This window comes from Schistocerca cancellata, chromosome 5 (assembly GCF_023864275.1).
Source record: "Schistocerca cancellata isolate TAMUIC-IGC-003103 chromosome 5, iqSchCanc2.1, whole genome shotgun sequence".
Taxonomy (NCBI): domain Eukaryota; kingdom Metazoa; phylum Arthropoda; class Insecta; order Orthoptera; family Acrididae; genus Schistocerca; species Schistocerca cancellata.
In genome coordinates this window covers 149726143-149750571 of record NC_064630.1, presented here as the reverse complement: position 1 = coordinate 149750571, position 24429 = coordinate 149726143, and the positions used below count along the sequence as shown (strand labels likewise).

The following is a 24429-nucleotide window of genomic DNA, read 5'->3' as shown; positions in this document are numbered from 1 at the left end:
TAACTTCTATTTGACAGATGAACTTTCACATATAGATTACAAATTTTATAATTTCAGTTGAATCATCTGTGGGTTTTTGGTGAAACATTGTAAATTAATTAAACAAATATTGCATTTTGCCTTGTTCCACAAATTTTATTATGGTTACCACACAAGCTAGGTTATGGGCTATAAGCCCATTTTCAAGTACATTACTGAGTCCAAAGATGATAAAACAAAGACAAACATGATCATAAGGTAAAGATAAACTTCATAATGTATTGATCCTTGGCTTAATGTAAAATTACTTCAATGACCATTTCTGGACAAATTACATATGAAATTACACAATTCAGTAATTACACTAACATGACTAGACATCCTTGCTTTATCATCTTTGGAATCAGTAATGTATTTGAAAATGGGCTTACAACCCAAAATCTAGATTGTGCAATAGCCTTAATAAAATGACCATAATAAAATTTGTGAAGCAAGGCAAAAACAGTGCCTGTTTATTAATTTTACAATTAATAAAATGAATTAAATTATGTTGTGTAAAGAAACCTTTCATTTAACTGGCACATTATACTTCATTACAAAGTGCCATATTCATGATCTATTGAACAAGCATTAATCTAATCTAAGATAACCTAATTAATACAATGTACACATTAGCCAGCACCAGTTTCAACAGTTCAGACATTATACTTAATCCACTAAAAGCTTTATCAGATTCTCTGAGCTTTTGACAACATAACATATAATTCATTGAAATATTTCATTCCCTACTTGAACTTGTATACATGATGATGAAGCCATTAGTGGATTGAGTAGAATGCCTGAAGATGGCAGTAAATTGCTGAAACTGGTAATCTGAATATTTTAGTAACTAGGTGATCATGGCATAATAAATTATTATATGACGAAGTAGCAGTTCTCATTATAAAGATACATGACAAGTTATAAGTACTGAAAATAACTATGTATTTACAGATGTAAGTAACTATTTCCTTTGAAAAATATGATAGCAGTCAAGTAAGTAATATCATATAAACAGTTGTTGTATAATATAAGTGAAAGGAGAGCATCTGTTTCCAAAGTAGCAGCTTTCTACCTAATTTATACAATTACATTTAGGTGCTGTAAGAGAAAGTAGCAGCAAGCAGCATAGTGATAGTTTGTTGTTAATATATTTTACAGATTAAGTTTCTATCATTACTTCATCTTTTTTCTAATATATATTTTGAATTGTTCCAAATCACTGAAGGTTCCCTTTCTTGTGGGATGTATGAAACACAGTGAATGTGTGACTGAATGAATGCCTGTCACATCTGTTTACCAAAAAGAATAAGAGTGAAATACAGTACATAATATCCCTCACCTCAACTACAATATCTTGCAAAAAGTAAACACAAGATATTTGGTAGTTTCAATCTTCTAAGGTATGGTGACGGAGGGTTTTCCGAATGAGCCATACTGTTGACAAGATATGGTGTGGAGTACCCTCTCTAATATGTGATCATCTTGACAAAGCCTTGACTGACAAAATGCAGTGTTTTACAGTGGATGGTGAATGTTCTGTAGAAACAAGAAACCAAATTAGGACAACTAATGTTCTCAGTATGCCTAAAGAAGTTGTCAGGTAGGATGACCAGCATTTCCAGATTGTTCACTAATGATACTGTATTATTATGTATAGAAAACTATTATCACTGAAAGATGTAGGGCAGTGCAAAAATATAAAAGTCAAAACAAATTTTTCATATTGCCGAAACTATAATACTGAATGATATGGTCAATAAATATTGTAAGATATCAATACATTGGTTTGTTTGAAATGTATTTCCAGTGGAAGCAGTCAATATTTCTACTGTGAGGAGGCACTGTGTACAGTCTGTGGCAACCATGCCACCTGTAAATATTGCAATACTTGTGCTGTATGTCGTTACAAGAGTTGGGTTGCTTCAGGATGGTTCAGACGACAACAACAACAACAACAACATCAACATATATGATAAGAGGCTCTGTATAGTTGTTATAATGCAGCAGGGAAACAGATAGGTGGACATCACAGCAAATGTCACTGCAAGTCAAAGTGATGTCTCTACAATCTGGAACAATTTTCCAATGACAGGATCAGCTGAGGATCATCACATAAGTAGTCATAGGAGAAAAACTGCGGATATGGAGTTTCAATATCTGCATACAAAAGCAACCCCTACACATTTACGGCAGCTGTGCCAAATAGCTACAGGAGTGCGGATGTCAACACAAATGGTATTAAATAGGCTACATCAATTAGGGTTACATGCCACAAGGCCTCCCATGACTCTCCTCCAACTTGAATGTGAAGAGACGCTCGTGTTGCATGGGCATAAAACCACTCTTTGTATACTATGCAGTACTGGGACATAGTGCTTGTTTCTGATGAGACTCATATCAGTCTCCACTCTGACAATACTGATACTCATGTCTGGAGGCAACAAGGACAATGTTTACACCCTACCTGTTTCACACTCCAGCACTCTTATGAAAATCATTTAGTAATGTTTTAGGGTGCAATCGTGTATGAGTGCCGGACAATCGTTGTGTTAATACATCACATGATGAGTGGTGTGAAGTATTGGGATGATGTCGTTGCACATATTGTGGCTCCATTTAGTGAACATATTGGAGCAGGATTCACAATGCTGGATGACAAAGCATGCCTCCATCATCACACTATTATGAACATGTCCCTAGTGAGCATAGATTCTGTCAGAAAGAAATGTCCTCCCTATTCTCCAGATCTCAACTGCATTGACAAAGCATGTGCCATGCTAAAGCAAGTGGTTTATAATCATCCTTCCCACCAGACATATTAAGGGTCTCAAAGAGGCTGCATTGGAGCAATGGATCAATATTTGAAGATTTATCTAGAAAATTTGGTAAGGAGCATGCCTAAGTGCATTCAAAAGTGTCTCCAATTAAGAGAGGGGCCAATTGGTTCATAAATAATATGTTACACAAGGTGACAGGTGCCATTGAGAAGAAATTGTAGTGTTTGCAATGGAATCTTTTGTAATGTTTTTTGTATTTTTGTTTGTGTTTGTCAAGTGGAAATGTGCTTGTCTTCTTTATTTTTGTTTCCTTATGAGTGTACCTGACAGAACAAAATCATTATTCTTTCCTGTCATGTCCAGTACTGACAATAAATGAATACTTTTATTTTGACCAGAGAGAGAGAGAGAGAGAGAGAGAGAGAGAGAGTGTTTTTTATTTCAAAAATAATGTTTAAAATAGGGTACTGTTACTGCCATACCTGCAGTTACAAAAGAATGTTCTGTGCTTCCTCTCAAGCTTCATTAGGTAATGAAATGTATGTTTTCATAGAGAAGTAATAAACTTTTGCTGAGTCATGTGTCAAATATTGCTCCAGAACATCCTGTGACTATTTCACCGTAGGCATTTGGAGAACGCCTTCTGGGACCAATGAGTTTCGTCATTCCACTGGGAGTAGCTCTGTCTACATTTGGCTGTGCACTTGGCATTCAGTTCAGTGTGACAAGGTGAGTGGCTGTACTGATAAGTGAGGTTCCTGATGCAACTGATAAAGTCACATACATGGTTCAGTGTGAAAAATATAGAATTTGTAAATTACAGCATAAAGTTAATTTCAGTTAGGCTCACCCTACTGCTTTGCAGATAATTTAAAGACAGTGAGAATATTATGCTGAACTCTGGGGGCAACAGCAAAAAAATAGACCAGATACTGGGAGCTCCATTGGATCCACTGCCTGGTGGAAAGGATCCTACTTCTGGAGATACTGTTGAATTAAATAATACAGTATGTCATGTACTACAGATCACCCTTTCTTTCACATTTATGATGACATGCACACACACACACACACACACACACACACACACACACACACACACACTGATGAATGTTTAAACTGCAACTAAGTTTTCATCCATCATTAACTTATTATTGGTTTGCATTATAGGAAGCATTATTCATTTTAGATAAGCCCCTGTTCATACTGTGGATGGTAACTATCTACACTATGTGATCAAAAGTATCCAGACACCTGGCTGAAAATGACTTACAAGTTCATGGTGCCCTCCATCGGTAATGCTGGAATTCAATATGGTGTTGACCCGCCCTTAGCCTTGATGACAGCTTCCACTCTCACAGGCTTACGTTCAATCAGGTGCTGGAAGGTTTCTTGGGGAATTGCAGCCCTTTCGCCATGGAGTGCTGTGCTGAGGAGAGTTATTGATGTCAGTTGGTGAGGCCTGGCACGAAGTTGGCGTTCCAGAACATCCCAAAGGTGTTCTATAAAATTCAGGTCAGGACTCTCTGCAGGCCAGTCCATTACAGGGATATAATTGTCGCGTAACCACTCCACCACAGGCTGTGCATTATGAAAAGGTGCTTGATCATGTTGAAAGATGCAATCGCCATCCCTGAATTGCTCTTCAACAGTTGGAAGCAAGAAGGTGCTTAAAACATTAATGTAGACATGTGCTGTAATAGTGCCATGCAAAACAACAAAGGGTGCAAGCCCACCTCCATGAAAAACACAACCACACCCACCATAACACCACTGCTTCGGAATTTTACTGTTGGCATTACACACACTGGCAGATGACGTTCACCGGGCATTCGCCATACCCACACCCTACCATCGGATTGCCACAATGTGTACCACAATTCATCACTCCACACAATGTTTTTACATTGTTCAATCATCCAATCTTTCACTCCTTACACAAAGCGTGGCGTCATTTGGCATTTATGGGCATGACGTGTGGCTTATGAGCAGCCGCTCAACCATGAAATCAGTTTTCTCACCTCCTGCCTAACTGTCATAGTACCTGTAGTGGATCCTTATGCAGTTTGAAATTCCTGTGTGGTGGTCTGGATAGATGTCTGTCTGTTACACATTACCGTCCTCTTCAACTGTCTGCACTCTCTGTCAGACAACAGAGGAGTTTGGCCTGTATGCTTTCATCCTGTACGTGTCCCTTCACATTTCCACCTCACTATCACATCAGAAGCAGTGGACCTAGGGATGTTTAGGAGTGTGGAAATCTCACGTACAGACATCTGACTTAAGTGACACCCAATCACCTGATCACGTTTGAAGTCCGTGAGTTCCATGGAGCGCCCCATTCTGCTCTCTCACAATGTCTAACGACTACTGAGGTCACTGATATGGAGTACCTGGCAGTACGTGGCAGCACAATGGACCTAATATGAAAAACCTATGTTTTTGGGGGTGCCCAGATACTTTTGATCACATAGTGTGTGAAAGAGATAGATGGACAACAAATTTTTGTAGAAGTTTTTATGGTATGGTCAGAAAGAAACTACTTACCAAATGGAAACACATACAGAACTAAAATTATTAGGTTTCAGCAAAAGGGCTGCTTCTTCTGGCTGTTAAGACACAGATTACAAAAAAGTAATATTGAACTTAGGTCGAGTCAGACTTAATTGATAGGCTGAGAAGAAAAAAAATAAATACAATGAAGTTCTACTGTATCCTTGAGCCTTATTAGACTGCCTTTTGGCAAAGAAAGAGAGACAGTTTTCGATGTAAGGCATGTTGGTAGTGGTGAGTTTTTGATCAGTGCTTGACAGAATACATAAAGACATTCATAATCAAATGCAGAACAAGAAACTTACAAATCTATAAAATATAATGATTCTGATGTCTGTAAAGTTTCATTAGTAATGCTATTTGTTGGAGGGGGGGGGGGGCTATAAGTGTTTAAAAAACCAGCATGGAGACAGTAGACTATAAACATGAAAAAAATCTTTATGTGCATGATACGGGTGAACATCCATGATCAGTTACTATTCACTGTGTTCAATAATGTAAAAGACATTATTATGACCCTCTTGCCACCCTACCCCAAGGTGCATATACACCCTCAAAAACTGATTCAGCACAACAGATTGTAGAGCAGGGTTTAAATTTGCCTTGCACATAGATGCTGCTGATGTAAATCGTATCTGAATTTTGATAATTCATTTTAAATAAGAATTAGAGAAGAGTCTCAGTTTGGCTTCAGGGATAATTAACAAAAATTAAAATGTGCAACATCTCGCAAATAAGCTAGATCTCTACGAATTTTTAAAGGAAATGTATCATGCATATGTTGCTCAAATGGATAAACTAGAATACAACGGGCAAGTCAAACAGTCCTTTGTTTTGAATGGTTTATTATCATTGAAAATTAACAGAAAACTGACAAAAGTCAAGTAGTAGTCTGCGCCATTACTGTGAACAGTTGTGGAATTGTTGCCTGAATTCAGCTGTGTTGGACATGTATTTAAAATGATGAATGTAAAGGAAATTTTGATCTTAAACTACAATTAAACCAAGAAAGCATGGAATATGATACTGGACACTTACAAATTAAAGGTGTGAGAAACATGTGATGCTGTATTCATACTAGAAAAAAGTATGCACATTTACAATACAGAATTAACTAGGGGAGAGCTTTGTGTATGATGGCTGACAAAGGTAAATGTGAAAATGAAGTTTATAATTGGTATTTAAATTTTTTAAGGAATAATTAGAGTTCATTTTTGTGCAGATTCATTGCTCTTGTTGAGATATAGTCCATCACTGTGTGCCAGAAACCAAACAGCAATAAAGAGTGGCCCTTGTAATATTTTACTTTCTAGTAGTTCATTTGTAAAATTAAAGATTGTAATTCTGTGTTCTACTTCCTTTGATTAGTCTTTCCAAAGCATATAACACATAAATTAACTACAGTGGCAGTAAAATTATAGATAATAAATAACAACTAGTGTTTCATTATTGCTGAGCTGGCAATAACAGGGCTGAATAATTTTTCACCATAAACAAAAATTTTGGTAATTATTCTTATATGAAACTTTACATAGGTCTGATTAAAGACAAACACACTGTTTTAAATTTTGACAGCATTTTCATAAACACTTAGTAAATTTTCCAAATACAAAACATACAGAAGTTAACGCACAGTTGATCCGTAATGAACTGACTCATTACTTGTGTGCTCTGCCACCCATTCTGACAAAATGAATACACCCATAGTTGAAATTATGATCTTAACAAATTTATAATCACACAAATTAATTTTAGTTAAATTTCATTGCTGTATGGTGTACATGATGAAAAGTATACACCGACTGATCACTCAAACTAGTAAAACATTAACTTCTGTATGTTTTGTATTTGGAAAATTTACTAAGTGTTTATTAAAATGCTGTAAAAATTTAAAACAGTGTGTTTGTCTTTAATCAGACCTATGTAAAGTTTCATATAAGAATAATTACCAAAATTTTTGTTTATTTATAAATAAGTCTGACATTTGTAATGTCATGAATTTTAACAGTATGTGGAGGGAATCTTAATTAATCAAATAATTAATGCATTTTCAGTTTTACCTCCATTTATAATTTATTATAGCATCATATTTTTATATGCAGTGTTTTTGTTTTCGCCAGAAATTTTGTCTGAAAGGTAAATATTGTAATTTTTACATTACTGACTAATTGTGAACTTTTACATGTGGCATTTGACTAAAGAATTAAATTAGATTGCAGTCAGTAGTGATATATTCATCACTTATTATATAAAAAATAGACTAAATTATGAATCTGAGTATTTGTGAACAAAACAGATGTGGATCACCGACTTTGATTCCATAAGGGAATCACTGTGCACAATGAATGCATGTTTTTATAAGGGAAAATAGAAACACAGCAATCAGTCACAGTGCCATCAGTTTTTCATTATTCTGGCATATCCAGATTTCAGCTATAAATAACCATCTTCCGTGCATTTGAGTGAGCTATAATCCAACAAAATCACAGCAATAAGTGTCACCATATGACTTTACAGGTGTGTAGGGTGAAGGAAACTCATGTGAGTTTGTTGGATTATAACTTGCTCAAAAGCACTGAAGATGGCTATTTATAGCTGAAATCTGGATATGCAAGAATAATAAAAAAACCAATGGGATTGCAATTGATTGCTTTGTTCCCATCCTTCCTCATAAATGTGGGTCAGGCTCATGGCCTGCCACATTACACACTTTGCTCATAAAGGCAAAGTTGATTTCATCTGCTGTGTAGCTTATAATCAATGTTGTCGGTACACAAATATGGAACATACCCAAATCTTTGGGCTGTAAAAGGCATTGTTCATATTGATTTCCTTGCACAGAGTGAAACAGCATCTGGCGAATATTAAAAAAGTCTTGTGTGGTAATAGGATAAAAACATGCATAAGAAGAGGCCTGTATATTTTTAAAAATATTTTTATCAGAACCGTGCACCCACCCAGGGATGTACTAAAAATGGATTTAGCCCCATGTGACTCCCAATTAATCTTTTAGCTAAAAAACTGTATGGCTAGAATTCATTTTGAGTCAAATCAAGAAGTTAGGCTGCCATACATGGTACTTTTTTAGATTTTCCACAATCTTAATTTGTGGATTATACTGACTGTTGGAATGGCAATGGGAAGGGCTTTCGACTTAAATTGCACTATGTACAATGTGTAAACCGCATTACTTACTGCCAGACTGAGAAGTGTTCATCGTAACCTCCTTTTGGTAATCTTCCTTACTTGATGTAAAAATTTAAATACTCATTGCAAGTGTACTCTTTTGATGTAAGGCATAGTGTTGTGTCCTAGATTCTTACCTATTAATGAGAAATCTTCAAAAAGTGAATAATAATATCTGACCCAATCACTCTGATGTTATCACTCATTAGGTGTAAATGTAGATGATCGTATACAATGAACTACAGTTTTCTAAAAAAAATATTTAATTTGAACTGTAACTACTGTGCACTCATTGCTTTTATTGTTCTTAATGTTTGTCAGGTTATGCTTTGTAGCAGGCCAGGAGGGGCATATGGTCTCAATCTTCTCTTTTGTGCATATCAGGCGCTTCACACCTGGACCTGCTGTTGTTATTCAGGTAAGTTCCTGTGTGACGCAATGACATACTGACACTCAGGAACATAGCATAGAGTAGTGTCACACAAATGCAAATCATGCAAACTCATACTGTATATGGTGTTACTGAGATACTGTGCTAATTATAGTAAAACAACTTAGCAGAATTTATGAGATATTCTGAAATATCTGATAGTGCAGTTGTACACTTATCCATTGAGAGAGTAAATAATATTAAGAAATATACAGACTGGGCATAGGCCTACCACCACACTGAAACACAGTGACTCTGTGTATTTTTTAAATTATATTTTTTCATCTTCAGGTCACATAGGGGCTGAAATATATAATACAAAATTTTAAAAATTGTAATAATTTAATCAGCTGACTTACAGACTGGCCATGTCTGTATTGTTTGGTGTTTGTACAATCTAATGCAATGGCCTTCAGATACTGGTGACAGTCTACAGTTAAATTAATGAAAAACATTTGAAAATTATACACTAGCCGTATATATGTTTAGTGACAGATGAAGATTTGTAACAGACCACAAGTGTCAGTCTGTGAGTAGTTACAGTTTGTTTTGCATTTTACATTTTTCTTTAGTTTTACTTGTAGAATAACATATTAAAATATTTGCATATCTTCATGAATCTTAGCACACTGGACTCGCATTTGGAAGGATGATTTAGGTTTTCCATGATTTCCCTAAATTGCTCCAGGCAAAGTTCCTTTGAAAAGGCACAGCCGACTTCCTTCCCTAATCCAATGAGACCGATGACCTCGCTGTTTGGTCTCTTCCTCCAAACAACCCAACCCTTCATGAATCATCCTGAGAGATATATTACTTGCATCAATTTTCAATAAGGAATAAATATACTGAGAAGCAGTGGTTAGAATACAAAGTTCCTTCAACAGGTTCCTACATGATTTTCTTGAATGAGATTTTCACTCTGCAGCAGAGTGAGCGCTAATATGAAACTTCCTGGCAGATTAAAACTGTGTGTCGCACTGAGACTTGAACTCGGGACCTTTGCCTTTCGCAGGCAAGAGCACTTGCCCATGAAAGGCAAAGGTCTTGAGTTCGAGTCTTGGTCCGGCACACAGTTTTAATCTGCCAGGAAGTTTCATGATTTTCTTGATTTTACACCACAAATTATTCTTATTACAATTCTTTTGCACACTAAAAACTGTTGCTCCGTTTGATGAGTTACCCAAGAATATGATCCTGTAAGATGTAATAGAATGAAAGTAAGCAAAGTATGCAAGTTTTTTTTTTCATTAAATGTCCTACATCTGACAACATTCCCTCTGCAAATGGAGACTTCTTTAGGCACTTCAGTATTTCTGTGGTATGCCATTCTCAACTGAATTTATTATCAATCCCAGAAATTTAACACACTCAACCTCTTCAATCTGCATGTCTCCATATATTATACACATGCTGGAAGAAATCTCTCACTGGTTCTGAAATGCATATACCTAGTAGGTCTTTTCAAAGTTTAATGACAGTGAATTAGCTTTAAACCATTTATTAAAATCAGTGAAAATTTGATTAGCAGCTATTTCCAAATCTGTACTTGACATTGCTACTTCCTGCAATGTTTGTATCATCTGAAAACAAAATAAACTTAGCAGCTAGCAATGTAACAGACGAGTGGTCATTAATGTACACAAGAAAAAGCAATGGACCCAAGATGGAATCTTGAGGAATGCCACAGGTAATTAATTTCCAATCAGATGAAGACTGACTGCTTAATGCATAGGTATTTTGCAACAACACCTTTTGCTTCCTGTTAGTTAGATAAGGCTCAAACCATTTCACAGCATTCCTGGTGACACCATAATATTCTAATTTACATAAGAGAATGCTGTGGTTTACACAGTCAAAGGCTTTTGATATTGTCACAGAAAATGCCAGTAGCCTCTAATTTATTTTCTAATGAATTAAGTAAGTTCTAGCTGTAAGTGTAAATAGCTTTCACCATATCAGAACCCTTAAGAAACCCAAACTATGACTTGGACAATATATTATTTGTAGTCAGATGCTTATGGAGGTGCTTGAACAAAACCATTTCAGATATTTTTGAAAAAGCTGGTGAAAGTGAAATTGGTTGATAATTTTATTGTATCTCTTTACCCTCCTCCTTGTAAAGAGGCTGAACTTCAGCATATTTTAGTCAGTCTGGGAATGTTTCACTGATAGGAGATTGATTACACAAATAACTTACAATAGAACTCAACTCGCATGAGCACTCTTTGATGAACTTCATTGATATGTTGTAATACTCACTAGGTTTGTAACCTATGCCGCTTTCCAATTTTTGAGTATGGATCTTTTGATGAGTGAAGTGTTGTATATGATTGCTAAGTATGGAGTTATTTCATCAGTATACTCTGAAAGGTACCTAATAGGTATACAGTCTGGGCTGGAAGACTTGCTTCTATTAAGCAATTTAAGTTGCTTCATTACTCGGGGGATATCTACTTTTAAGTGATGTTGGTAGCTGTTCTTGATTCGAATTCTGGAATACTTGCTTCATCTTCTTTTGTGAAGGAATTTTGGAAGGCTGTGTTTAGTAATTCTTCTTTGGATGCAGTGTCGTCGATATTATTTCCATTGCTATCAAGCAGAGAAGGTATTGATTGTGTCGAGCCCTTGAAAGTAAAAACAGTAGGGAGATGTCATTACACCACATACTGGAAGCCGATGTCCACCGTTTTAACTAGCCCAAAACATTATGTTCACTGCATTCATAAGCCCATAGTTCCTGCGGTCACACTTCCTCGTGATGTCACTCTGACATACCAATGCACAGTTCTGACCATATTGGGTGCTTTTATTGCATTCAGACATTATTGTTTCATCAAAAATGCCAGCTTTTATTGTTCACGGGTGTAGTAATATCCAATCATAAAGTTTAAAGCAATCACATTTCATTCATAACTGGAGCAATTCAAGCAATACTTCCTTTTGTAAACATGAGTTATTGCACTGTTTACACTAATTGTAATGGTTTTATTTCTATCATTTGACTTTAGATTTGCCTTACTTTACTCATTGTCCATTCTCTCTCTTCATTAAATTGTTTTTCATTTCATGTGTATTATTGTATGAATATTTGTGTGCTGCACTTCCTTTCTTAATGTGGCTTTGGCTGAACACACTTTTCATTGTGCCTGCCTTGTGTTCGGCATGGAAGTAGCAGCTATCCATTTCACAGTATAGTCATTCCGTCATAAAGTTTGTTGTAAATAATCCACTACAGTTCAAAAGGAACAATGATGACACAACTACAATACCAGAAGGAAAACATGGCATTCATTATGCCACATTAAGATTGTTTGTAGCACACTGCTGCAACCAAAAGTTTTAATCACTTACCCATTGATATAAAATAACTGACACACAGCAAAGTAAAATTTGAAACTAAACTGAAAACGTTTCTCTTCTGTTTGGTGACTCCTATTCTGCGGAAGATTATCTATTACTGTAATGTGTAAATGGTGATGGATGAATAGGAGTTACTAACATCTGTCTTTCGTTAATTAAAAAATGTAAAAACTAATAAATGATCAGCATGAAGGAATATTTACAAAAAAATTATTGATGTCAATACATAATGACTTGTTCCATATCATTAAGATTTATCATGCAAATGATACATGGAACTATCTACATAACCATTGGTATATCACAAAACATGGTATAGACCTATATACTTTGAAAACCTCAAAATTACATTCAAAAGTAAAATCAAGTAGATGATCAAAATAGACGCACATTCCATTTGTGCTATGCTTGGTTATTCCTGAAAACGGGTGAGAAATATTCCAGGAAAAAAGCAAACGGGCTATTTTGGGAAAGGTACGCCTACATCTGACACAGGTTAGGCTATAATTACTAAACAATTACTCACATACATGTTAAAGCAAAATATTCATTTTAAGGGGCCTTAAGCATTTGAGACTATTTTTTAAGTATAAATTTAATGGGTAAATTAAAGGAAAATTATACAATGAGTACATATCATGAAAGAGAATTCCTTCAAGTTTTGTTTAATGTTAGTATATGTCAACATGGGATCCATTTGTTGCCCTGCACATGTCGAGATGATATTCCACTTCTTGCCATGTATTCACCAACGTTTCAGGTGTGACTGTCCCAACTGCCATGACGATTCCTTCCCATAAATGATTGATGTCTCTGAGCTTTTAACTGTACATAACATTTTTTATGAGGCCAAAAAAGAAAAAGTCCATTGGGGTTAAGTCTGGGCTTTGTGGTGGCCCTGCCTATCCACCTTCCTGGAAAGTGGATGTCAAGAGCCACACACACATGGTTACTGTAATGAGGTGGGGCACCATCTTGTTGGAAAAACACAAGCCCCTTTTCTACCTAAGTATCGTCCATTTGGGGAAAGATGCACTCAGTCAGCATATCTCAGTAAACGCCCCTGTTTATTGTTTTTTATACAAAAATGAAAGGCTCAATCACACAATCTTCAACCAAACTGCACCAGACATTAACTTTTGGAGAGTCGCGTTGATGCTGAATAACTTTGTGTGGATTCTCTGCCCCCTCAAATTCTGCACTTATGACAACTAACTGTTCCACTGACATAAAATGTAACCTCATTAGAAAAGAGAATCTGGACTGAACTGGGGGAACAGAGGGGGAAAAAATGAAAAAAAAAAAATAAAAATAAAAAAAAAAACAGCACTGTTGCCATGCCATATCAAGCTCGAGCAGACCTTACGACTGCAGGGGAGCCAAACTTGGAGAGTTGATGACTCAAACACCACAAACTAGAATAGTGTATGTCACTTTGTACAGATTCTAGGACACATTAAAACTATGGAGTTCTTTTTCAAACACATTGTATGTAACTGAATGAGGCATAATAGGTAAGATTTCAAAGGGAGAAGATGGGTAAACTACAGTGAGACTAATGCACTGGCAATATAATAAAACAAGAACTCTATTCTGCATGAAGGAATACCTCTAAGCAGTTCTGTTTCTTTAACATTTAATAATCATTAACTTTTTTGACATGTAGAAGATACAATAGCATGCATAGCTTCTTTCCTCATTGTGCATGTTTAAGGGGTAGCAAAGAACATGTGGGTAAGTTTTTTAAAATGTGAACACTAAAAATAAATGTGAACACTAAAAATGTTATGCATACGAGTAAAAAGCTGAAAATATAATGAACAAGAAGCACTACTGATACCAGCAAGCAAACAAGCATTAGTTTCAGAATTCCATTTTCATTTGCTATCTGTACTAATACAAAACCATGCTTTTCACATGACTTCCTTCTGTTTCTGGTTATCCAAAATATAGCAACAAGAAACAAATTAGAGTAACAAGGCCCAATGTTTCATAGTACTAGAGCATTCCCATTTAACACTGGGAAAAATAGTAACCAGAAGTGATACAACATGTGATTCTGTTACTGTCATTGTCTAAAGTCTGTTGCAGCTCTCAGTGCAAGCATCTTTCTCTCAGCATAGCTACTTCAATGTTGTATCACTTCTGGTTACTATTTTTCCCAGTGTTGAATGGAGAATACTAAAAACTCCCAGTTTTGGAAACTGTTGAAAAGTAACATGCCATGTGAATTCAATCAAACATAATCACAATGACTAATGTTCTTTCAACAGAAACAAATTCACCTGTCATGCTTTAGCATGATTGGGCAGATAAACAAATAAATAGTGTACTATCAGTCTAAAGACAACTTTTTAGCTCACTCACACTAACATTTTCTTTTAATCAAAGGCAAAATTAGTTCTGTTCAGTTCAAATGATACAAACATTGTTGTTAATCCCAGAAATGAAACATCAACAGAGAAGATAATAAATGATGATTTTTGTGGAAGTTACTGTATGGTTAAATGATGCTGGCATCATCTTGGGTAAAATATTTCGGAGGTAAAATAGTTCCCCATTCGCATCTCCAGGTGGGAACTACTCAGGATGACATTGTTATCAGCAAAAACAAAACTGGCATACTACAAATTGGAGCGTGGAATGTCAGATCGCTTGATCAGGCAGGTAGGTTAGAAAATTTAAAAAGGGAAATGGGTAGGTTAAAGTTAGCAATAGTAGGTATATGTGAAGTTCGGTGGTGGGAGGAACAAGATTTCTGGTCAGGTGAATACTGGGATATAAATACAAAACCCCCCATGAACCATGGACCTTGCCGTTGGTGGGGAGGCTTGCGTGCCTCAGTGATACAGATAGCCATACCGTAGGTGCAACCACAATGGAGGGGTATCTGTTGAGAGCCAAGACAAACGTGTGGTTCCTGAAGAGGGGCAGCAGCCTTTTCAGTAGTTGCAGGGGCAACAGTCTGGGTGGTTGACTGATCTGGCCTTGTAACACTAACCAAAACGGCCTTGCTGTGCTGGTACTGCGAATGGTTGAAAGCAAGGGGAAACTACAGCCGTAATTTTTCCTGAGGGCATGCAGCTTTACTGTATGGTTAATGATGATGGCGTCATATTAGGTAAAATATTCTGGAGGTAAAATAGTCCCCCATTCGGATCTCCAGGCGGGGACTTCTCAAGAGGATGTCGTTATCAGGAGAAAGAAAACTGGCATTCTATGGATCGGAGCGTGGAATGTCAGATCCCTTAATTGGGCAGGTAGGTTAGAAAATTTAAAAAGGGAAATGGATAGGTTAAAGTTAGCTATAGTGGGAATTAGTGAAGTTCGGTGGCAGGAGGAACAAGACTTTTGGTCAGGCGAATACAGGGTTGTAAATGCAAAGTCAAATAGGGGTAATGCAGGAGTCGCTTTAATAATGAATAAAAAAATAGGAATGCGGGTAAGCTACTACAAACAGCATAGTGAACACATTATTGTGGCCAAAATAGACATGAAGCCCACGCCTACTACAGTAGTACAAGTTTATATGCCAACTAGCTCTGCAGATGACGAAGAAATTGAAGAAATGTATGATGAAATAAAAGAAATTATTCAGATAGTGAAGGGAGACGAAAATTTAATAGTCATGGGTGACTGGAATTCGGTAGTAGGAAAAGGGAGAGAAGGAAATGTAGTAGGTGAATATGGATTGGGGGTAAGAAATGAAAGAGGAAGCCGCCTGGTAGAATTTTGTGCAGAGCATAACTTAATCATAGCTAACACTTGGTTCAAGAATCATGAAAGAAGGTTGTATACATGGAAGAACCCTGGAGATACTAAACGGTATCAGATAGATTATATAATGGTAAGACAGAGATTTAGGAACCAGGTTTTAAATTGTAAGACATTTCCAGGGGCAGATGTGGATTCTGACCACAATCAATTGGTTATGAAGTGTAGATTAAAACTGAAGAAACTGCAAAAAGGTGGGAATTTATGCAGATGGGACCTGGATAAACTGAAAGAGCCAGAGGCTGTAGAGAGTTTCAGAGAGAGCATAAGGAAATGATTGACAGAAACAGGGGAAAGAGATACAGTAGAAGAAGAATGGGTACCTTTGAGGGATGAAGTAGTGAAGGCAGCGGAGGATCAAGTAGGTAAAAAGACGAGGGCTAGTAGAAATCCTTGGGGAACAGAAGAAGTATTGAATTTAATTAATGAAAGGAGAAAATATAAAAATGCAGTAAATGAAGCAGGCAAAAAGGAAAACAAACGTCTCAAAAATGAGATCAACAGGAAGTGCAAAATGGCTAAGCAGGGATGGCTAGAGGATAAATGTAAGGATGTAGAGGCTTATCTCACTAGGGGTAAGATAGATACTGCCTACAGAAAAATTAAAGAGACCTTTGGAGAAAAGAGCTCAGATGGAAACCCAGTTCTAAGCGATGAAGGGAAAGCAGAAAGGTGGAAGGAGTATATAGAGGGACTATACAAGGGCGATGTACTTGAGGACAATATTAAGGAATTGGAAGAGGATGTAGATGAAGATGAAATGGGAGATATGATACTGCGTGAAGAGTTCGACAGAGCACTGAAAGACCTGAGTCGAAACAAGACCCCAGGAGTAGACAACATTCCATTAGAACTACTGACGGGCTTGGGAGAGCCAGTCCTGACAAAACTCTACCATCTGGTGAGCAAGATGTATGAGACAGGCGAAATACCCTCAGACTTCAAGAAGAATATAATAATCCCAATCCCAAAGAAAGCAGGTTTTGACAGATGTGAAAATAACCGAACTCTCAGTTTAATAAGTCATTGCTGCAAAATATTAACGCGAATTCTTTACAGATGAATGGAAAAACTAGTAGAAGCCTACCTTGGGGAAGATCAGTTTGGATTCCGTAGAAATATTGGAACACGTGAGGCAATACTGACCCTACGGCTTATCTTAGAAGCTAGATTAAGGAAAGGCAAACCTACGTTTCTGGCATTTGTAGACTTAGAGAAAGCTTTTTACAATGTTGACTGGAATACTCTCTTTCAAATTCTGAAGGTGGCAGGGGTAAAACATAGGGAGCCAAAGGCTATTTACAATTTGTACAGAAACCAGATGACAGTTATAAGACTCGAGGGACATGAAAGGGAAGCAGTGGTTGGGAAGGGAGTGAGACAGGGTTGTAGCCTCTCCCCGATGTTATTCAATCTGTATATTGAGCAAATTGTAAAGGAAACTAAAGAAAAGTTTGGAGTAGGTATTAAAATCCATGGGAAAGAAATAAAAACTTTGAGGTTCGCCGATGACATTGTAATTCTGTCAGAGACAGCAAAGGACTTGGAAGAGCAGTTTAATGGAATGGACAGTGTCTTGAAAGGAGGGTATAAGATGAACATCAACAAAAGCAAAACAAGGATAATGGAATGTAGTCGAATTAAGTCGGGTGATGTTGAGGGTATTAGATTAGGAAATGAGACACTTAAAGTAGAAAGGAGTTTTGCTATTTGGGGAGCAAAATAACTGATGATTGTCAAAGTAGAGAGGATATAAAAAGTAGACTGGCAATGGGAAGGAAAGCGTTTCTGAAGAAGAGAAATTTGTTAACATCGAGTATAGATCTAAGTGTTAGGAAGTCGTTTCTGAAAGTACTTGTATGGAGTGTAGCCATGTATGAAAGTGAAACATGACGATAAATAGTTTGGACAAGAAGAGAATAGAAGCTTTCGAAATGTGGTGCTACAGAAGAATGCTGAAGATTAGATGGGTAGATCACATAACTAATGAGGAGGTGTTGAATAGGATTGGGGAGAAGAGGAGTTTGTGGCACAACTTGACTAGAAGAAGGGATCGGTTGGTAGGACATGTTCTTAGGCATCAAGGGATCAACAATTTAGTATTGGAGGGCAGCGTGGAGGGTAAAAATTGTAGAGGGAGACCAAGAGATGAATAAACTAAGCAGATTCAGAAGGATGTAGGCTGCAGTAGGTACTGGGAGATGAAGAAGCTTGCACAGGATAGAGTCGCATGGAGAGCTGCATCAAACCAGTCTCAGGACTGAAGACCACAACAACAACAACAACAAATACAAAACCAAATAAGGATAATCCAAGAGTAGGTTTAATAATGAATAGGAAAATAGGAATGTGGGTAAGCTACTATGGACAGCTTAATGACCACATTATTGTAGCCAACTAGCTCTGCAGATGATTAAGAGATTGAAGAAATGTATGGTGTGATAAAAGAAATTATTCAGATGGTTCATGGAGATCAAAATTTAATAGTCATGTGGGATTGAAATTCAATAGTAGGAAAAGGAAGAGAAGGAAAAGAAGTAGGTGAATATGGACTGGGGTAATGAATGAAAGAGGAAGCCCCCTGGTAGAATTTAGCACATAGCATAACTTAATAATAGCTAACACTTGGTTTAAGAATCATGACAGAAGGTTGTATACATGGAAGAGGCCTGGAGACACTGAATGGGCTCAGATTGATTATATAATGGCAAGACAGAGACTTAGGAACCAGGTTTTAATTTGTAAGATATTTGCAGGGGCAGATGTGGACTTTGATCACAATTTATTGGTTATGAACTGTAGACTAAAACTGAAGAAACTGCAAAAAGATAGGAATTTATGCAGATGGGACCTGGATAAACTGAAAGAGCCAGAGGCTGTAGAGAGTTTCAGAGAGAGCATAAGGAAATGATTGACAGAAACAGGGGAAAGAGATACAGTAGAAAAAGAATGGGTAGCTTTGAGAGATGAAGTAGTGAAGGCTGAAGAGATTAAAGTAGATAAAAAGACAAGGACTAGTAGAACTCGATGGGTAAAGAAGAGATGTTGAATTTAATTGATGAAAGAAGATATAAATTTAGTAAATGAAGCAGGCCAAAAGGAATGCAAACATCTCAAAAATGAGGGTGACGGGAAGTGCAAAAATGGCTAAGCAGGGATGGCTGAAGGACAAATGGTAGGATGTAGAAGCATGTATCACTAGGGGTAAGACAGATACTGGCTACAGGACAATTAGAGAGATCTTTGGAGAAAATAGAACCACCTGTATAACATCAAGAGCTCAGATAGTAAACCAGTCCTAAGCAAAGAAGGGAAAGCAGAAAGGTGGAAGGAGTATGTAGAGGGTCTAGACAAGGGCGATGTACTTGAGGGCAGTATTATGGAAATGGAAGAGGATGTAAATGAAGATGAAATGGGAGATAAGATACAGCATGAAGAATCTGACAGAGCACTGAAAGACCTAAGTCGAAACAATTTCCTGGTAGTACACAACAGTCCATTAGAACTAGCGACAGCCATGAGCGAGCGAGCCATGACAAAACTCTTCCATTTGGTGAGCAAGATGTATGAGACAGGTGAAATACCTTCAGACTTCAAGAAGAATATAATAATTCCAATCCCAAAGAAAACACATTGCAGTAGTTATTCAGAGGTGAAAATGCTTCACAGGCTAGAGTAGCATGAAGAGCTCCATCAAACCAGCTTCTGGACTGAAGACGACGACAACAACAACAACAACAACAACTACAACTACTACAACTACTACTACTACTACTACTACTACTACTACTGTGACCTATGTCCATTTGAACTTGCTTACTATGGCTCCCCTCTACAGCTATTACTCCTCCCACCCCACATTACCTTCCAACACCAAGCTGACAATTTCTTCTTTGTGCCTTGATGCCTCAGGACTTGTGCTGTAAACTGATCCTTTCTTTTAGTCGACTTGCACAATAAGTTTCTTTTCACCCTAATGAGATTCAGTTCCTTCTCATTAGTTATCAAATCTCTAGGATTTTTTTGGTATATTTGTGCAAACATAACACTAACTGTATAGGCACACACTGTTGAGGATATACACTTTTAATTCACTTTATTTTTACACCCTGTAATTGCTTAGTTCACAATAAAAGTGTGTGTTTCCTAACTAGACAAAGATAACATTAAAAAAATATTTCATTGTGATCGATAGGCCAATCCTCAGGTTGCTATGCACCCCTCCCCACTCCCATCCCTACCCCTGCACTTTTTGAACCTTGAAGCCCCTTGGAAATGGGGATATTGGAAACCTGGTTTTTGACTGATCTGTCCATCTTTATTATTGCTAGACACTGTAGTGTAGGTGATTATAGTTCCAGATGCTCTTACATTGGGAGAGAAGCATAGCGGGAGAGACAAGAGACTTCCACTCTGTTAAATCCTTTTCAAAATATGGGAGCTTCAGATACTGGATAGATACTGTTCCCTCTTAATTGTTCAACTAGGTCTTGCAGGTGTTTGTTCCCCTCTGGACAAATTTGAACATCCAGTGTACAGTGGTTCTAACAGAGGGCAGACAGTATCATTCCCAACCAAATGTGGGGTTTTGTAAAAGTCCTTATGGATGAAAGCGCATTAGGTTTCATGTGGTTCAGGTGTAGAAGGGCAGAGCAGGACCATATTCTTTGGTAGATTTTCCCAAACTCTGCAAGTTCTTCTTCCTGTGAACAGCTGTGGCTCTTGTGAGAGTAATTCTGCTGGCAGTCTTACCTGCAGACCAGCCGGTCTGCAGCATAACCTGTGTCTTTCTTCAATGAAGTCCATAAACCAAGAAGTACTAAGGTAGTTTATGGAATATTAATGACTCAAATCATCTGTCCCAGTCTGTAATAATCATTTAAGAAATGCAAATTGGGAAATCAAGCATTTAACTGATGCTCAGCCACAAATGTTGCTGCAATATTCATAATATGAAAAGCCTCTGGCCATTGTGTAGAATGCTCCACTACAGTTAGAAAATAATAATAATAATAATAATAATAATAATAACAGAACCATTATAACAGATAAAACAACACCACATAACAAACCTGACATCATACTCACCAATAAAAAGAAGAAATTAACACAACTAATCGAAATATCCATACCCAATACAACAAATATACAGAAGAAAACAGGAGAAAAAAATTGAAAAATACATCCAACTGGCTGAGGAAGTCAAGGACATGTGGCATCAGGATAAAGTTGACATTATACCAATTATACTATCAACTACAGGAGTCATACCACACAATATCCACCAGTACATCAATGCAATACAGCTACATCCAAATATATATATACAACTACAGAAATCCGTAATTATTGATACATGTTCAATAACCCGAAAGTTCCTAAATACAATGTAACATATAACATACAGTTAAAAGGAAGTCACGCTTGATCAAGGTCCGTGTCACGTTCCATTTTTAACCAGAGCTAAGGTCTCAGAAAGGAAAGAAGATAATAATAATAATTCCCTGATACACTTACACATGGAATAACTTACCTGAAACCTAAAGATCAAGCAGACATAGCAAACCCAGCTAAATTCGCCCCATAACATGCCTACCAACAATATACAAAATATTAACTTCAGTCATTACACAGAAATTAATAACACATACAACACAGAACAAAATTATAAATGAAGAACAAAAAGGCTGTTGCAAAGGAGCCTAAGGATGTAAAGAGCAATTGATAATAGATGCAGAGGTGACATATCAAGCTAAAACTAAACAAAGGTCGCTACACTACACATACATTGATTACCAAAAAGCTTTTGATAGTGTACCCCACTCATGGTTACTACAAATATTGGAAATATACAAAGTAGATCCTAAATTGATACAGTTCCTAAACATAGTAATGAAAAATTGGAAAACCACACTTAATATGCAGGGTGTTTCAAAAATGACCGGTATATTTGAAATGGCAATAAAAACTAAACGAGCAGCGATAGAAATACACCATTTGTTGCAATATGCTTGGGACAACAGTACATTTTCAGGCGGACAAACTTTCGAAATTACAGTAGTTACAATTTTCAACAACAGATGGCGCTGCAAGTGATGTGAAAGATATAGAAGACAACGCAGTCTGTGGGTGCACCATTCTGTACGTCGTCTTTCTGCTGTAAGCGTGTGCTGTTCACAACGTGCAAGTGTGCTGTAGACAACATGGTTTATTCCTTAGAACAGAGGATTTTTCTGGTGTTGGAATTCCACCGCCTAGAACACAGTGTTGTTGCAACAAGACGAAGTTTTAATGGAGGTTTAATGTAACCAAAGGACCGAAAAGCAATACAATAAAGAATCTGTTTGAAAAATTTCAACGGACTGGGAACGTGATGGATGAACGTGCTGGAAAGGTAGGGCGACCGCGTATGGCAACCACAGAGGGCAACGCGCAGCTAGTGCAGCAGGTGATCCAACAGCGGCCTCAGGTTTCCGTTCGCCGTGTTGCAGCTGTGGTCCAAATGACACCAACGTCCACGTATCGTCTCATGCGCCAGAGTTTACACCTCTATCCATACAAAATTCAAACGCGGCAACCCCTCAGCGCCGCTGCCATTGCTGCACGAGAGACATTCGCTAACGATATAGTGCACAGGATTGGTGACGGCGATATGCATGTGGGCAGCATTTGGTATACTGACGAAGCTTATTTTTACCTGGACGGCTTCGTCAATAAACAGAACTGGCGCATATGGGGAACCAAAAAGCCCCATGTTGCAGTCCCATCGTCCCTGCATCCTCAAAAAGTACTGGTCTGGGCCGCCATTTCTTCCAAAGGAATCATTGGCCCATTTTTCAGATCCAAAATGATTACTGCATCACGCTATCTGGACATTCTTTGTGAATTTGTGGCGGTACAAACTGCCTTAGACGACACTGCGAACACCTCGTGGTTTATGCAAGATGGTGCCCGTCCACATCGCACGGCCGACGTCTTTAATTTCCTGAATGAATATTTCGATGATCGTGTGATTGCTTTGGGCTATCCGAAACATACAGGAGGCGGTGTGGATTGGCCTCCCTATTCGCCAGACATGAACCCCTGTGACTTCTTTCTGTGGGGACACTTGAAAGACCAGGTGTACCGCCAGAATCCAGAAACAATTGAACAGCTGAAGCAGTACATCTCATCTGCATGTGAAGCCATTCCGCCAGACACATTGTCAAAGGTTTCAGGTAATTTCATTCAGAGACTATGCCATATTATTGCTACGCATGGTGGATATGTGGAAAATATCGTACTATAGAGTTTCCCAGACCGCAGAGCCATCTGTTGTTGAAAATTGTAACTACTGTAATTTCGAAAGTTTGTCTGCCTGAAAATGTACTGTTGTCCCAAGCATATAGCAACAAACGGTGTATTTCTATCGCTGCTCATTTAGTTTTTATTGCCGTTTCAAATATACCGGTCATTTTTGAAACACCCTGTACAAACAAATTCAAATAATGTCACATCACAGCCAATACAGATTAAGCGTGGAATATACCAAGGAGACTCATTAAGTCCTTTCTGGTTCTGCCTTGCTCTGAACCCACTATCCAACATGCTAAATAATACAAATTATGGATACAATATTACTGGAACATACCAACACAAAATCACACATTTGCTATACATGGATGATCTAAAACTACTGGCAGCAACAAATCAACAACTCAACCAATTACTAAAGATAACAGAAGTATTCAGCAATGATATTAATATGGCTTTTGGAACAGACAAATGTAAGAAAAATAGCATAGTCAAGGGAAAACACACTAAACAAGAAGATTACATATTGGATAACCACAGCGACTGCATAGAAGCGATGGAAAAACAGATGCCTATAAATATCTAGGGTACAGACAAAAAATAGGAATAGATAATACAAATATTAAAGAAGAACTAAAAGAAAAATATAGACAAAGACTAACAAAAATACTGAAAACAGAATTGACAGCAAGAAACAAGACAAAAGCTATAAATACTTATGCTGTACCAATATTGACCTACTCATTTGGAGTAGTGAAATGGAGTAACACAGACCTAGAAGCACTCAATACACTTACACGATCACAATGCCACAAATATAGAATACATCACATACATTCAGCAACAGAAAGATTCACATTAAGCAGAAAGGAAGGAGGAAGGGGATTTATCGACATAAAAAACCTACATTATGGACAGGTAGACAATTTAAGAAAATCCTTTCTAGAATGAGCAGAAACTAGCAAAATACACAAAGCAATCACTCATATAAATACATCGGCTACACCACTGCAATTTCATAACAACTTCTACAAC

At 37.3% G+C, this 24429-nt stretch overlaps 1 protein-coding gene across 2 annotated transcripts in view; it reads left to right on the top strand.

Annotated features, from left to right (window-relative positions):
• LOC126188261 (b(0,+)-type amino acid transporter 1-like) overlaps positions 1 to 24429 on the top strand; it is a 482554-nt gene that overhangs the window by 367156 nt on the left and 90969 nt on the right. For both annotated transcript variants that reach the window (XM_049929825.1, XM_049929826.1), the window contains 2 exons: positions 3424 to 3527; positions 8859 to 8955. In XM_049929825.1, coding sequence (XP_049785782.1) covers positions 3424 to 3527; positions 8859 to 8955 — 201 coding nt within the window. The remainder of the gene's footprint in view (positions 1 to 3423; positions 3528 to 8858; positions 8956 to 24429) is intronic.